Genomic DNA, 17,115 nt, shown 5'->3' with positions numbered 1-17,115 from the left:
GTACACATACAAACTAAGCACAAAAAATGACAGAACCTTCCATTCACCAGACTGAACCACCCTAAAGTTTAATAGATTTGTGGATGCTACCTTTGAATAGGGTTCTGATGGAATGAACCTGGAATGTGAGCCATTGCTCCTTGGATTAAATACATAGCGACACGACACACTCACACAGTACAATATAGCAAGGCTGATCATATCAGAAACCCAAAGCAAGTCAAGCTTGCATGCACCTGAAACAGAAAACATCATTCTGCTGCAAATCACAAATACATTCAATGGAGAGAAACAATGGTAAAATAAAAATAAAAAAACATTTCAAAACATGTATTTATTTATTTATTAAAAAAACACTTAAAAGTATCATTTTCTAAAAAAATTTACAAGTAAGAAAATAAGAAAAGCGGATTTTCTGAAAATCATTGTTAGCAGCAGCTATTTATAGATACACAACTGGAATGCTATGCATAGATTGGTAAATGGAAAACAATAGGGTATTTTTAAAGGAATACTGGTCACACTTTAGTTTAAGGACTTGCTCAAATGGAGAAATGTGTTATTAAGATTGTTAACAAGGAATAGCAGTTTGTTGCAAAATATTGGCATAAAGCTTTACTGAATGTGTTGTAAGCCTTTTCAATGCTGTAATGCATTATCATGTTATGAATTTTTAAAAAGCCAAGGGAATCTATAATGAAGCGTCACGATGGTGCTGAAACAGGAGTCCCAATCACGTGCTATCTTTGGGGGGCCACTACAGTGGGTATAGGCATGGAAGAAGAGAGAGTGGTATTAATGACGCTCTATGGTAGGTCTGAAGATCAGACTGCACGCTGGTATCTCATCACAGCCCTGTCTTCAAATGCAAATACCCAGGAGATGCTGTGCCACACGTGAAGCAAGGACAAGCCATGGAAATGACACGAGCTATTGATAAGGTAACACTTCACAGTAAATGCCTCTAACTACAATGAAATTACCGGGAAATCTCTTTGTTAAAACACAACAGCTTCTGTAGATACATTGTAATTGAACGGTGCATAGTAACTACATGACTACAGTATGTGCCATTGCTGTGTTATTACAGTGCAGATAAAGACACAGAGTAAATTGTTACCATGTGTATGATTGCTTTGAACTATCAGTATGCATTTCAAGATTTTATGAAGTCCTTTGAAATCTTCTGTTCTAGAGTTCCCAACACATTCATTCATATCATGTAGTCCTGTCCCACAGGATGGCAAACAAGGGGGACCTGGAGAGGAAAAATAATCCAAAATACAATGAACATATATATATATATATATATATATATATATATATATATATATCTATATATATATATTACATATATAATATATATATATATATATGTGTGTACTAATGGGCTAGATTCTCATAGCTACTTACATCAAATCCTCACTAGCAGATCTTTTTCATAAACACTAAATATAATTAATAATAATAAATATAATAATAATAATAATAATAATAATAATAACTGACTATCTGCCAAGCCCGTTAATGAAATGTCTTAGTTGTTTATTTGTGGTTTAAGAACTTTATTGGGTGTGCTTCTCCATTCTAAAAAAAATATGGTAAAGACAATTTGGAGTAACCCTCTGAGAATCCAGCCAAACTGTCCCTAATAATGTATCATGCATGTAATAGTGTGGCTGTATTCACCAAGCTTCTACACATGGATACAGTGTGTTTACACCACGTCCTTTCTAAAAAAACATTCTTCAAATGAAATTGCTGTGAATAAGAACCATCACTTCAAATAAAATGACTGTTCTGGCATATAATCTCCTTGCATGATATGTCTGTTAAACAAACAGAAAGAAAGAGCTTGATGTTACACCGAAAATATAAACCCTTGGTGCGTGTTTATTACACTATTTGAGTTTGGACTTCTGTGTGTAGGAAAACAGTTGACAGTCCAGTCTGTTTACATTCCCTAAAGGTGGTTATAATGGAAGGGGTACAAACTCCCCTTAAATTAATGTTTTAATTGGATCTTTTTGGGCCGTTTCTTTAAATTTATTGAAAAAAATTGTACTGCATATTTAATATTACATTAAATAACTGAATAAAGAATGCAACATTTTGATATGGATATTATGCATATCCAATATCAAACTACCACAGTGATACATATGTATATAGGTATATGAGGGTTTGAACATATATATAACTATTATTAATATCACATAACATCAAATAAATATATATATATATATATATATATATATATATATATATATATATATATATATATATATATATATATATATATTATATATAAGGTTTTTTAAATTAATAATTCTAAATTTAAATTCTAAAGATAATAACTTTTTATTCGAAATGAAATATGGAGTGGATCACTTTCTTTAATTATAAGATGACCATATAAAAATACGTTTTTGATGAGAGTGCACCTCAGTTTAAATAACTTGTATAAAATTAGCTGTACACGAGTGACATTTGAATATATACACACACACACACACACGCACACACACACACACACACACACACACACACACACACACACACACACACACACACACACACACACACACACACACACACACACACACACACACACACACACACACACACACCACACACACTCACAAACACACACACACACCACACACACACACACACACTCACACACACACACACACACGCACTCACACACACACACACACACACAGAAGATATAAAAGGGACATCAATACATATTGTCACGTATGTTTAAGTGTAAATCGGGCATTATAGTTCCCAGAAATGTAAAAATAATAAAAAAATAATAAAAACTCAACAACAAGAATAATAATACTAGTAATTCCATCTGTTCTCTTTTTATAGTAACAGTTTCTGGTGTGTATTATTCACCGTGCAGTGCTCCACAGAGGGACAGCATTTCTGTTCTATTTTGTTCTGACCTGGTGTTTTTTTTTGTTGCCATTTTCATATATTTGAGCAAGAAAAAAATAAGTAAATGAAAAAAAATCCCCAACAAAATCGCAATGCTGTAACTCCTGCTCTGCACTGCGCTGTGGTTCTAACTGAACCTCTCTGAGACGAGGCGGGAGGGAGTGTTTCATGTTTGCGGAATTAAAAAAACAACAACATATAACTCTGTTGTTTAAGATGTTTCTGCTTTAACTTTACATGCATTGAATTGGAAGGTTAATGTACTTTCTGTGCATTGCTGAGCTCAGTATCTGCAGTGTAATATAACGTATGTAAAAACAGACTGAACTACTTTATATTATGCATATATCGATATATATTAAAAAGCCCAAACTTGCCTTGATTGATGGCCCCCTGGAACCTCAGTAAAGAGACGATTCATTGCAACAGCTTCTTCCTGTTTAAAATAAAAAAAGCACATGAAAAAACTAGGAGACCATGTTATCAGCAACAGAAATGAGGAAACGATGCAAAACCCAGCCTCCTCGCACTGTGTCTGTACTGTGGAGCAGTGAGCAGTGAGTAAGGAGCAGTGTTCAGATCGATGCAGGCTCCTCTCCAGCTGTAACCCAGCCTCCTCTTCAGTGAGCTGTCTTGGATTTGGTGCAGCCCGTTTTGCAGGTTATGTGCTGCAGGTTTGTCTAGGGTTCGACCCCTGATAGGACTGAGTAAGCTGATCTCCTGACCCAGTAGTGTTTCCACAGTACAGCTGGGTTATCAGGTAGGCTGGCTTTCCTGCTCAGTCTGCTCTTTCTTTTTCTTTCTTTCTTTCGGACTCAGCCTGCTCTTTCTTTCTATCCTGCTCAGTAGAAGGACTAGTCAGACGAGAAAGAAAAGAATCTAGGCTTGTCCGAGAAGAAACTTCTTTAAAGCTACTTCCTCTCTGCTCTTTCTTTTTCTTTCTTTCTTTCCTGCTCAGTCTGCTCTTTCTTTTTCTTTCTTTCTTTCCTGCTCAGTCTGCTCTTTTCTTTCTTTCTTTCCTGCTCAGTCTGCTTCTTTCTTTCTTTCTTTCTTTCTTTCTTTCCTGCTTTCTGCTCTTTCTTTCTTTCTTTCTTTCTTTCTTTCTTTTTCTTTCTGCTCTTTCTTTTTCTTTCTGCTCTTGACTTTCGTTCAGCGAGAAAGAAAAAAAAGAAGAGAAAGGCTCTTTCTTTTTCTTTCTTTCTTCCATGCTCGTCCTGCTCTTTCTTTCCTTTCAAGAAATAAAGGCTCTTTCTGCTCTTTCTTCTTTCTTTCAGTTTCTTTCTTTCTTTCTCTTTCCTGCTCTCTGCTCTTTCTTTTTCTTTCTTTCTTTCCTGCTCTTTCTTTCTCAGCTCCTGCTCTTTCTTTTTCTTTCTTTCTTTCCTGCTCAGTCTGCTCTTTCTTTTTTCTTTCTTTCTTTCCTGCTCAGTCTGCTCTTTCTTTTTTCTTTCTTTCTTTCCTGCTCAGTCTGCTCTTTCTTTTTCTTTCTTTCCTTTCCTGCTCAGCCTGCTCTTTCTTCTTTCTTTCTTTCTTTCCTGCTCAGCCTGCTCTTTCTTTTTCTTTCTTTCTTTCTTTCCTGCTCAGTCTGGAGAACAAAAAATTTTTTAAGAAAGGACGAGTCAGACGGCGAGAAAGATGAAGCAAGAAAGAAGTCGGACGAGAAAGAAGAAAGAAAGAAAAGGACAGTCAGACGGCTCTTTCTTTTTCTGTCTTTCTTTCTGCTCAAGTCTGCTTCTTTCTTTTTCTTAATCAATTCAGTACGACGAGTTCGAGACGTGAGAAAGAAAAAAGAGAAGAAAGAAAGCTCGAGTCCTGCTCGAAAGAAAAAAAAGAAAGAAACAGAAGGACTCTTTTTCTTTCTTTCTGCTCAGTCTGCTCTTTCTTTTTCTTTCTTTCTTTCCTGCTCAGTCTGCTCTTTCTTTTTCTTTCTTTCTTTCCTGCTCAGCCTGCTCTTTCTTTTTCTTTCTTTCTTTTTCCTGCTCAGCCTGCTCTTTCTTTTTTCTTTCTTTCCTGCTCAGCCTGCTCTTTCTTTTTCTTTCTTTCCTGCTCAGCCTGCTCTTTCTTTCTTTCTTTTCTTTCTTTCTTTCTTGCTCTTTCTTTCTTTCTTTCCTGCTCAGTCTGCTCTTTCTTTTTCTTTCTTTCTTTCCTGCTCAGTCTGCTCTTTCTTTTTCTTTCTTTCCTGCTCTCTGCTCTTTCTTTTTCTTTCTTTCCTGCTCAGTCTGCTCTTTCTTTTTCTTTCTTTCTTTCCTGCTCAGCCTGCTTTCTTTCTTTTTCTTTCTTTCCTGCTCAGTCTGCTCTTTCTTCTTTCTTTCTTTCCTGCTCAGTCTGCTCTTTCTTTTTCTTTCTTTCTTTCCTGCTCAGTCTGCTCTTTCTTTTTCTTTCTTTCTTTCCTGCTCAGTCTGCTCTTTCTTTTTCTTTCTTTCTTCGAGTCTGACGAGAAATAAAAAGAAAGGAATCTGCTCTTTCTTTTTCTCGACTTTCGAGTCAAAGAAAAAGAAAGAAGTCTCTTGACCTGCAGACTCAGTCCTGAAAGAAAAGAAATAAAGAAAGGACTTTCTTTCAGACGAGAAAGAAAAAGGAAGAAAGAAAGGACGAGTTCTTCGAGAAAGAAAAGAAATAAAGAAAGAAGGCTTTTTCTTGAGTCAGACTTGCTCCTGAAAAAGAAAGAAAGACTCTTTCTTTTTCTTTCTTTAAAAAGCAAGCAAGAAAGCTCTTTCTTTTCTTTTTCTTCTTTTTCCTGACGAGTCAGACGTCTCAGTCTCTTTTCTTTCTTTCTTTCTTTCCTGCTCAGTCTGCTCTTTCTTTTTCTTTCTTTCTTTCCTGCTCAGCCTGCTCTTTCTTTTTCTTTCTTTCTATCCTGCTCAGTCTGCTCTTTCTTTCCTTTCCTGCTCAGTCTGCTCTTTCTTTCTTTCAAAGACAGCTACGAGTTTCTTTCGAAAAAGCCTTTTCTTTCAGAAGAAAGCTCAGACGAGTCCTTCACTTCGAGAAAAGAAAAAAGAAAGAAAGAAAGCTGACGAGTCAGACGAAAAAGAAAAAGAAAGAAAGTCTTGCTTTTTCATACTTTCTTCTTTCTGTCCTGGCTCAGTCTGAGTTTTCTTGACTTTTCTTTCTTGACTTTCAACGATCTGCTCTTTCTTTCTTTCTTTCTTTTTCTTTCTTTCTTTCCTGCTCAGTCTGCTCTTTCTTTTTCTTTCTTTCTTTCCTGCTCTTTCTGGAGACGTAAAGAATAAACAAAGAAAAGAAGAAAGAAAGAAAGAGTATCCCGACGAGTCATCGAGAAAGAAAAAGAAAGAAAGAAGACGAGTCAGGCGAGAAAGAAAAAGAAAGAAAGAAGATAGTCAGACGAGTCAGACTAGTCTGAAAGAAAGAAGAAAGAAAGGACGAAAGAAAGATAGACGAGGTCGGATTCTCAGAAAGGAAAAGTAGAAAGAGTCAGACGAGAGTCAAAGTTTCTTGTCCCCCCTGAAAAGAAGAAAGAAAGAAAGAAAGCAAGAAAGAAAGAAGAAAAGGACTCTAGCATTCCTAAAAGAAAAAGAAGAAAGAAAAGGGACGAGTCAGAGTGCATGAAAGCAACTTTCTTTCTTTCTTTCTTTCTTTCTTTTCTGCTCAGCCTGTTCTTTCTTTTTCTTTCTTTCTTTCCTGCTCAGTCCGCTCTTTCTTTTTCTTTCTTTCCTCTCTGTCTCAGTCTGCTCTTTCTTTCTTTCCTCAGTCTGCTTTTTCTTTCTTTCTTTCTCTTCTCTTTCTTTCTTTCTTTCTTTCTTTCTTTCTTTCTTTCTTTCCTGCTCAGTCTGCTCTTTCTTTTTCTTTCTTTCTTTCCTCTCCTCAGTCTGCTTTTTCTTTCCTCTCCTCAGTCTGCTCTTTCTTTCCTCTCCTCAGTCTGCAGTTTCTTTCTTTGAAAACATGATTTCAAACATAACTACTTATAGTCACAAATAGTGACAGAGAGAGCTGTGCTCTTTACTCACTTTATCATTCTGTGACGACACTTCTTGGGCAGCCCTGGATACAAAGAGAAACAGGAGAGTTTACAAACAAGCTTTTTATAACATCCTTCATAATTTCTACAACTATGAGACTGCCCCTGGAGTTCCACAAATAAGTAAACACTAATAGAGGAGAAGCCGTGGGCCGTACCAGGAGTGTTGTGTTGTGAACCACCTGGGCAGTGGGTTGTATCAGTACAACACATGCCCTGGAGTGATTTATTGAGTTAATTATGTTGAAGCTATTATCTGAACCACTGGTTGTACTCTTTTAAGCATACTGGCAATGGAATGTTAACAGCCAATCAGGATGAAGGAATATCCAAGCCATTCTATAACCATGTACAGCACACATCGTAAATATGAAAATATGACTAGTGATTCACACATTGGCAGGTCCAACACGCTCCTCTGCAGCAGTGGTGCGCACACTTTTTACAATTTGTCGCGAGCCACCCCCACACGCATATTAAAACGTTAGAACTTACCTTTATATCTGAACAGATGGTTGTTTTATTTTCCTGATTTAATATAAGTTGTGTATTTTTTCCTAGATTTAACCTCAAAAAGTCCAGATTTAGCAAAATACAGAAGTGTATCACAAACTCAACATTTAACATCAGTCTATAAATCTTTTTTTATTATTATTTTTTATTTAGCTGACATGTTAAATCTGGGTTTCTAACAAATAAATCAGTGAATTTAATTAATTTATTTTTTTACACTTGGTGAGTCAACATTTAGGTAACATTTCTAACAAATAAATCTGTGAAACAAAGACATGTAAATTTACCTAACAGATACATCTGAAAAAATACATCTGGGTTTTCACAAAAAAAAAAAAATGTTGCCAGCTAAATCTGAAGCTAGCATGCAAGCCCATGCCCGTGGACGCAACTGATTTGGCATTGTATGCTGCAGAGTTGCTGTTACACTTTTAAGAATGTGTTTGTTAACATTTATATATTTTGCTAAGTCTGGACTTTTTTGGTTAAATCTAGGAAGAAATACACGATTTACATTAAATCCGAGGGAAAAAAAACAGCTGTTAAAACATTAGTGCTTTTTTTTACACACTGTTTGAACAATGGGTTACTATGCTATATATATATATATATATATATATATATATATGATATATATATATATATATATATAATATATATAATATATAATTATATATACGGGGGGAACATAACTGCCCCTTTAATCATAGTTGCGCCCCATTACTGACTCTCTGCACCCCCCACTTTGCACACCACTGCTCTACAGTCTCATTATGGTTTTCACTGCGTAATGAGAGCTGTAGTGAATTCTGCTCTGAACCTTAATGCAGAGATGAAAGCATGTTTAAACCAAAATAAAACATCTGAATCTGCTTAGCAATTACACATCTGTGTGAGTGTGTTAAATGCATGCAATTTAGGATTCATTCCATATTAACTAACTTTAATTATTGTTATTTTCATTAGCAATTCCCCTTGTCCCTAACGGACCATGTTAAATCACAGTCACCTGTAGGGATACACATCAAAGCAAACTCTGCATGAAGGCTTAAGCAGATCCAGATGCATGTATTTGATCCAGTAATAACAGCACTTACTGCTGAAATAGTACAGGGTGCTGACCACAGCAACAAGCAGGGCAGCAGCACCTCCAGCCAGGGGCCCCAAAACCAGAGAGCCACAGGAGAAGCCTGCAAGAAACAATAGAGAACCTGTTACAAGCACAGCGACTTCAACCCAGTGCAACACAAGCCCAGCTTCATTCCATCTGTCCACAACCCTTGAGGAGCTTGCTGTAACAATGAGAGTCCTTGCCATATCTGCAGGCAGGTTCGTTTGGGTTTTAAGTAATAATGGTCTACAAAGTTTTTAATAACTAAAGACCAATCTCTTTCTTTCTCTGTTAGCCTGCAAACTCTATGCAATGTAAATTCAAATGTTATTCTGCTTTTAAAGATTGAGTTGGTAGGGATACAGAAAATACAGGGATACCTTTAATAAGGCATGTCCTAGAAGGCTGGAAGGATGTAAACAAATAATGCCAGGAAAACAATAACTAGCTTGTGCGTTAAGATTTCAGAACAATCAGAAGTGCACTTTGGGAAGAAGTAATTTGGTCACCTTGCCCACTCTTAGTCTTGGAACATCGTTCAAATTAAAATGAAGATCAATGAAAATAGTACGGTGCAAAAGAACCTGAACTAGCCAAGTTTACCCTTCGTCTTTAGATTCCCACTGGAACAGGGGCAGAGTTTTCTTGGCTTTGGCTTCGTTGGCTTGGTGGTTGGGGGTGGAGGTGGAGGAAGCTCTGAAAAGGAATACAAATATTGAATAAAACACAAACAGTTTTAAAACTAGAAAGGATGTTTTACTGGTGTTTGTCAACATCTTTAGTGCAATAATAAAACTATCCAAGACAAGGACTGTGTCAGTGACTGTAGCAGAAGATTCTGAACATATTAACATGTGTTGCTTCCCTGGGTTTGAAGAGAGCACAATTAAAGCTCAATGCCCACACTTGACAAACGGGTATGTAGAAATCAATGAGTTCTTGTTTATAAGCTTTAGCTATGGAAGTCTAAAACTAAAGGGATCATAAGAGCCAACATTTGCTTTTGATTAAAGCCGGTTGAAACAAGTATCATGTTTGGTACAGCAGAGGTCTGTATGAGAATGAGTAGACCCTTCCTATAAGGATAGGAGGGGCCACCATTGCATCATTTCATTATTAAGCATCTGTTTGCTTGTAAACCATGATGAGCAAAATACAGAATCATCAACTTTGTAAACCAGATTTAATGCAATGGCAACACTTTAAAATAATGACTGCAAATTCATAATGAATTCCGACTTAATACCACAGGAAGAACACCTGAATATATTATGCACTTCCTCTGAGTTTATCATTCTGCCCTGGATTTCATTATCCGGATTCATTCCATGTTCCTTTGTAACAATGACGCTGCTCACATGTATAAGGCATGCATTATGCATGAATGAGATCGTGAGACGTGTTCATTTTTTAATGAATGCATGCCTTATACATGTGATCAGGATGACTTATTACAAAGAAACATGGAATGAACGTAGTGAGAGGCACACATTTCGAGTCATCACACTTCAACCCATAATTTCCCTTTCAGAATAGGAGAATTGGAGACGTTACTCGAATGACCAGTAACTTGTCCTAATAAAATATCCTATTTCAGCGCTGATTTTGTATTTTGTATTTTTTTGGTCCATCTCCTGAATCTTTAAAAAACTGTAATTTTGTAAAAGCTTAAAGCTCTTCATTCATTGTGACTGTTTAATGCTGAAAGGTGTTTATTTGGGGTTTCTTAGAGTTGCAGTGGTTACTGTTCTCCAGATCAGTACTTACTGACGATAAAAACCAGCAGAGACAGTACAGTATGTAACTAGTATAGCAATTCATACACTTCAAATCTAGATACATTATTTATATTGTAGTCACACTGTAATAATTACCATATGCCCTCAGGATAGGCAATTGTCATCTGATGAGGAATACTCTAGCAATATCTACACGGAAACAGCATAACCACATATACAGCTCTTCAGCACAAGAACTGTTCGTACACATACAGTACATTCCCAGTATTTCCAACCCAGACGCACGTCTTGTGCTACACAGTAGAAGCTCAGGGCACTACCTAAAGCTGATAGGTATGGACCCCAAGCCCTTAGTGAGGTTCAGTTTGTCTATGGACATCCCTGATATTCCAGGAGCCTCTTCCACAGGACTAATCTACAACCTGCTTATGCTCACCTCCTACTGTCAGGTTGGTTCCATTGGCCACTGTGAATGTTCCACCATGTGAGACGGAGCAGTAATACATCCCACTGTCTTCTTTCTTGATCAGGCTGATCTTCAAGGTGCAGAGTTCAGTTCCGGTTCTCAGAGTAGTTTTGAACCTTTGATCAATGCCTTCTGCATGCGTTTCTCTGCCGCTGGTGCTTACATGCATGAGGAACTGAAAGTTGTATATTCCGTTGGTCTGCCGGTACCAGAAAATCCCCCTTTGTGCAATTTGGGCTTCCCCTTTGCAAGTAATGGAAACAGAATTGTTTTCTGGGATAATTATGGAGTTTGGGATCTGAGTCAGGATTGAGCTGTTGGCGGCTGTTAGGATAAATACAGAAAATACAAATGAAAACATTTCATCAGAAACTTTTGCCTGCCAGTTCCATTAATGGCACAGGTTCCATTCCATTATGTGCGGTCACAGACTTGCATGTTAAAAACTCTTCCCTACTTAAAAACAAAAAGTATTAATACAAAAAACTTTCCTCCTGCTGACAAAATATATATTACCCTAAACTAAATCCTCCCTTCTACCAAATGTCACTTTTCATAATCTATTTCTTAAATTTATTTTTGTTTAAGGAGCTCAATTTGAAAGCGAGAAATACATCTGCATGAATAAGAAGACAATTTCATTTTCAAAAAAGAAAGATTTATTTCGACTTACTGTAGCTCAAATAAAGTAAAAGAAAAGCAAATAACAGCTATATAAAACAACACATAAGTGGGACATGTTAAAACAGTCTGGGTGAGCATCATTTCAAACGGGCTGGGTGAGCATCATTTCAAACGGTCTGGGTGAACGTCATTTCAAACGGGCTGGATGAGCATCATTTCAAACGGTCTGGGTGAGCATCATTTCAAACGGGTTGGGTGAGCATCATTTCAAACGGTCTGGGTGAACATCATTTCAAATGGGCTGAGTAAGCATCATTTCAAACGGGTTCGGTGAACATCATTTCAAACGGGCTGGGTGAGCATCATTTCAAACGGGTTGGGTGAGCATCATTTCAAACGGGTTGGGTGAGCATCATTTCAAACGGTCTGGGTGAACATCATTTCAAACGGTCTGGGTGAGCATCATTTCAAACGGTCTGGGTGAACATCATTTCAAACGGGCTGGGTGAGCATCATTTCAAACGGGCTGGGTGAGCATCATTTCAAACGGTCTGGGTGAGCATCATTTCAAACGGTCTGGGTGAACATCATTTCAAATGGTCTGGGTGAGCATCATTTCAAACGGGTTGGGTAAGCATCATTTCAAACGGGCTGGGTGAGCATCATTTCAAACGGGCTGGGTGAGCATCATTTCAAACGGGCTGGGTGAGCATCATTTCAAGGGGTTGCTTCTGCTCATTAAATCACTTTAATACAGTGCTATCCCCACTGGGACTAACATGCAATTTTAACAAGTGTTGAAAGATCGAACATTAATTGTAATATTAGTTATGTTAACTCAATATTTTAGTGTAAAACTGAAGTAAATATAATTAGACATTTAAAAAAAAAGATTGTGTACATTGTTAATAGATACTGAACCGTGTCAAGGTCAACATGGTCTGTCTCAGGTTTACTGAATACGAAAAAGTCATTCAATGCTATAGCATTTGTTGCGATCTAATCCCCAGTATGTATACTGTGGTTGAGTACACATACTACTACTTCTACTAATAATATAATAATAATCTTTATTTTATATAGTGACTTTCATGTACAAACATCACCAAGCACTGTACCATTCTTTGGGGTCTGAAACATCACACACCATGTATATGTTATGGTAAAAGTCAGAATATCTTAAGGTTTACTGGGAAATGTTGACATTTACCAAGTAAAGTGGTGAATCTTTGAAATAAACATGATAACACTTTACTGCGGGCATGCACTGTTAAATCTCAACACACTTTACTGCGGGCATGCACTGTTAAATCTCAACACACGTTACTGCGGGCATGCACTGTTAAATCTCAACACACTTTACTGCGGGCATGCACTGTTAAATCTCAACACACGTTACTGCGGGCATGCACTGTTAAATCTCAACACACTTTACTGAGGGCATGCACTGTTAAATCTCAACACACTTTACTGCGGGCATGCACTGTTAAATCTCAACACACTTTACTGCGGGCATGCACTGTTAAATCTCAACACACGTTACTGCGGGCATGCACTGTTAAATCTCAACACACTTTACTGCGGGCATGCACTGTTAAATCTCAACACACTTTACTGCGGGCATGCACTGTTAAATCTCAACACACTTTACTGCGGGCATGCACTGTTAAATCTCAACACACTTTACTGCGGGCATGCACTGTTAAATCTCAACACACTTTACTGCGGGCATGCACTGTTAAATCTCAATACACGTTACTGCGGGCATGCACTGTTAAATCTCAACACACGTTACTGCGGGCATGCACTGTTAAATCTCAACACACGTTACTGCGGGCATGCACTGTTAAATCTCAACACACTTTACTGCGGGCATGCACTGTTAAATCTCAACACACTTTACTGCGGGCATGCACTGTTAAATCTCAACACACTTTACTGCGGGCATGCACTGTTAAATCTCAAGAATAACCAAGTGCCTTTATCAATAAGCTTCCAGCAAAGGTCCAAACAGCAATACCATTCTTCTTACTTCTGGACACTTGGCACCGTACTGGTGAATGTTCACAGTTACCGGTACGGCTTTAGATTGACCAGTTTCTGGCTTACTGTAACATACACACTCCATTTTATTTGATTGTAAAAAAGTGATCCATCTCAAATTAAGGAAACTGGTTATTTGTTTTCTAAAAGAGGATTTCTTTTACATGCTGTATGTGAACTGCAAGTTATGAGCATGGAGTATACATTCAGAATGAGCCAGATTCTCAAAGCAAATTGTCATTAGCATAAAATAAAATAAATATATAGATTTTTCAAAAATTTAATTATATAACAAATAAGAAACTAATTCATAATAAATACAAGACCCTAAGTGTGTGATTTTTCTGATGTTCTGATTTGGTAAATTTAATAAGGTGGGTTCTTCCTTTCTCAAGAAAAAAAAAAAAACATGCAAAAAAATAAAATACAAATACAAATGAAAAACTCTGGAGCAATGATGTTGATGAGCAATAATCTTGAAGCACTTCACAAAACAATGAACATTAAACAGCAGCCCAGTGTAACGTTTCCACTTGTGATTGCTGCTGTCTCTCTGCAAGGACATGCGGCTTCAGTTTAATAAATAAGTAATGCTGGCAGCTTCGTATCTCAGCTCTCTGTTCATTTACTCAATTATAAGTACTCTTGTTTCGAATCTCATTCTCATATTTGCATTTTATTTCTTGATTGATGTGTGAGTTAATCTAAGATGAACACTCATCATTATTTTGCTTTCTTAGTCAGGGTCATGTACCTGCAATGCAGTCATTGCGTTTGTTTAATTGATGTAACCAGCAAAATCATTCCGTCTGCCTCATTATTTATGTCCTGTTAATAACGATGTAATTACAGCTAACTCAGCTAACTTGCGATTTCCTTTTAAAAACTATTGTTGAATTCAGCTTGAATTCATGATGTATTTGCTGTTCCTGTTCTCAAGGGATTTGTGTTAGGTTTGCTGACGTTTACTTCAATTGTCAATTGTTATACTATAATCAATGGAACTTACAATAAATAATTTCCCTCCTTTTTATATAAAACTTATAGTGGCCTGGTAATTACTGAAGCAACGTTGAAATCCAGAAGACAACTCCTGCTGTCATTTTTGTTTGCGCTTTCACAACTTCTGATGAGTTTAATATTTAAGAACTGGAGCAATACAAATTTAAATAGATTAATATAGAAATAGAAGCATCATTAATTACTCAAACATATTAGTAAACATAAATACATGCATACATATACACAGTGCATGTGTAGAGACATCTATACTGTTCTGGTTTTAACTTCTCAGGACACTTCTGACAACATCTGTAATAGTCTATCTTATTGTTTTGTTCATCTATCTATGAGGCAGTCAGAAATCTATAGGGCATCGCTGTTGGTGTTGTTGTCGTCGATGGAGACCATGTTTGATAGAACTATTAAAAAAACTATTCGGTTACAGTCTTTACAGCCGGCAAACATACAAATAACAATAGGGAAACACTCATGCAAAGCCTTCCTAATAGAAATTATGATTTATTACAGATATGCACCCACAACACTCCCATACACTGTTAGATATTTCATTTTCTTTACCTTGTCCCCCAGTTTCTAGATTTCCTTCTGTAAAAGACATGGGCAGTGTACAGAGCCCACCAGCCTAAGAAGACCACTTTCTTAGGATCAGGTTTGACAGTATAAAAGGATCAAATAATCCTTCTGGGGATTATTTTGTCATTTTTATTTTTTAATACAGATGTGATGTTATTTAAATAGTGGTGTGATTGATTCGGCATGTGTGTTTGGAATTAGCGGATATTGATTATTCTAGGAAACGCCAGCCATGATTTAGTGCAATACGTTTCAATGGCTCCTGTTAATCACTATCCCTTCAAAGAACACTCTAAACCAAGCCTAGCCAAATGATGACTTCAGGTTTCTTGTTAGGAAAAAAACATATTTTTTACTAAAAGTTCTCTAGTATGCAGATCAAGTTTTGTGCTTTTTTATGTGCTGAAAATTGTACATATTAAATACAATATATACAATATAATACAAACATATAATCTACTCTGCAGTATAACAACATGCCTGTATTTCTTCATCATGGCCAAACTAATTTTTAAACAAATGAAGCAAATATGAAGCGAATATTCAAATTACAGCTGTAAAACAAAAGTATAATTTGTGCAAACTTGCAGTAAACTAAGCCCGGTTCCCTGTGAAATGACCGATTTAAGAAACAACGCAGCAACCCTTGCACTGTCGAATGTGTGTTACCGGTGTTTATTTCGAATGTTGTTCTTGCATTGCTTTCCTCTGCAGAACATCTTTTCCATACAGGCATTTCAAAATTCTGAGATATGAACGAATATGAACTCAGTTTTGCCACTGAACAGATGTCAAGCAGTGTTTGTTCAAACATTCGAATGTTTGTCCCAGCTCTAGAAATGATTTCAACTTCTTCACTAACACTGGAGTGATTATACAGTCAGGAGCCAGCAATGATAAAAATGAATACACAGTGAATGAACTACATATATATAAACTACCAGGCCTTGATCTAAAAAAAGGAACATCTAAAAATAAGTGTGTTCAAACCAGTTTATTAGATGATCTGTCAATAAATAAATAAATAAATAAATAAATAAATATGGGGGGAATGGCAAAGACATCTCCTCACCTGCCATCCATGAAGCAGCCACACAAAGCCAAGCCAGGAGCCTCATCTTAGTTGTGTTCAAGGAGTATTACAAGGCTGACACTGTGCTGCTTCTCTCCCAAGTTCGAATGCTGGTATCTCTCTCCAGTCCCCCCTCTAGAGAAAAGACCATGTCACCTTCGACCAATCAGAAGAGGCGACAGCATTTCTGCTGGCGAGGAACCTTCTGGCTGCTTTAAATTGTTAAACTAAATTAAGAGTTTAGAAGAAAAGGCTATAGACTTGATAAAAAAAAATACAGTCACACACAAACCATGTCTTCTGTGCTGTCAGTGCAGCTGCTTGGTAACTAAAAGGTTCTCCATAAGCTCTGTGTAGAATGAATGTATATTGGATGCTGTGGTCTGTTTTGTTATGTGGTGGAATTCTATAGGAAATGGCACAGTGCAGGCAATTCTATCATTATTATAATTTGTATTATTATGATTATTATTATTGGTCTTGTTAGTTATATATTAATAAACAAATACCAATACTGAAAACAAACTATTTACACATTAATATGAGAATGCTGAGATGAAACAAACTTCAACTCTATGCAGATCTGCAGCTGGAGTTTGTTGGTTGCAATTCAACACTTGAAAGGGGAGACCACATAAAAACTTGTATTGTTCGGTGCCAGCACAAGGTGCTGGGTGCACACGCTGAACTTATTGTATCCAAGTTGCTTAATGAGTACCGAACCTTTAAAACTGTGTTGTAATACCCATAAACAATATATACACAGGTACCTCAAATGACATTTCTCAATACGTGAAACCGTCAGTTTATTGAGAAACAGACGGCATGTTACCCAACGTTTTAACATATGTTGCAATTAAACGTGTAGCTGTGAAAGTGCTGTTTCCCTGCTGTATCATTTCTAAATAACATTTTGAGAAGCCAGTTACAGGTTTGTAGTTACAGTGCAGCACAAAGAGTCTGGCAGTAATGGAAACTATGGGCCCTGTTAACAAAACTAAATTGTGACGTATTCAAATGAAAACGATA

At 36.9% G+C, this 17,115-nt stretch overlaps 1 protein-coding gene across 1 annotated transcript; it reads right to left on the bottom strand.

The window, feature by feature from the left end:
• Window positions 1-388: 388 nt before the first annotated feature.
• Window positions 389-16,186, bottom strand: LOC121306836 (T-cell surface glycoprotein CD8 beta chain-like). Its single transcript, XM_041238776.1, has 7 exons — window positions 16,087-16,186; window positions 10,722-11,075; window positions 9,150-9,242; window positions 8,533-8,625; window positions 6,912-6,945; window positions 3,327-3,385; window positions 389-1,258 (listed from the first exon to the last, which is right to left on the bottom strand). The coding sequence occupies exons 1-6, from the start codon at window positions 16,130-16,132 to the stop codon at window positions 3,367-3,369; spliced, it is 639 nt and encodes a 212-aa protein (XP_041094710.1). The 5' UTR covers window positions 16,133-16,186; the 3' UTR covers window positions 389-1,258; window positions 3,327-3,366.
• Between the last annotated feature and the right edge of the window lie 929 nt (window positions 16,187-17,115).

This window comes from Polyodon spathula, chromosome 2, assembly GCF_017654505.1.
Source record: "Polyodon spathula isolate WHYD16114869_AA chromosome 2, ASM1765450v1, whole genome shotgun sequence".
NCBI lineage: Eukaryota > Metazoa > Chordata > Actinopteri > Acipenseriformes > Polyodontidae > Polyodon > Polyodon spathula.
Note: the sequence above shows the minus strand (reverse complement) of the source record. Positions and strands in the feature narration are given on the sequence as shown.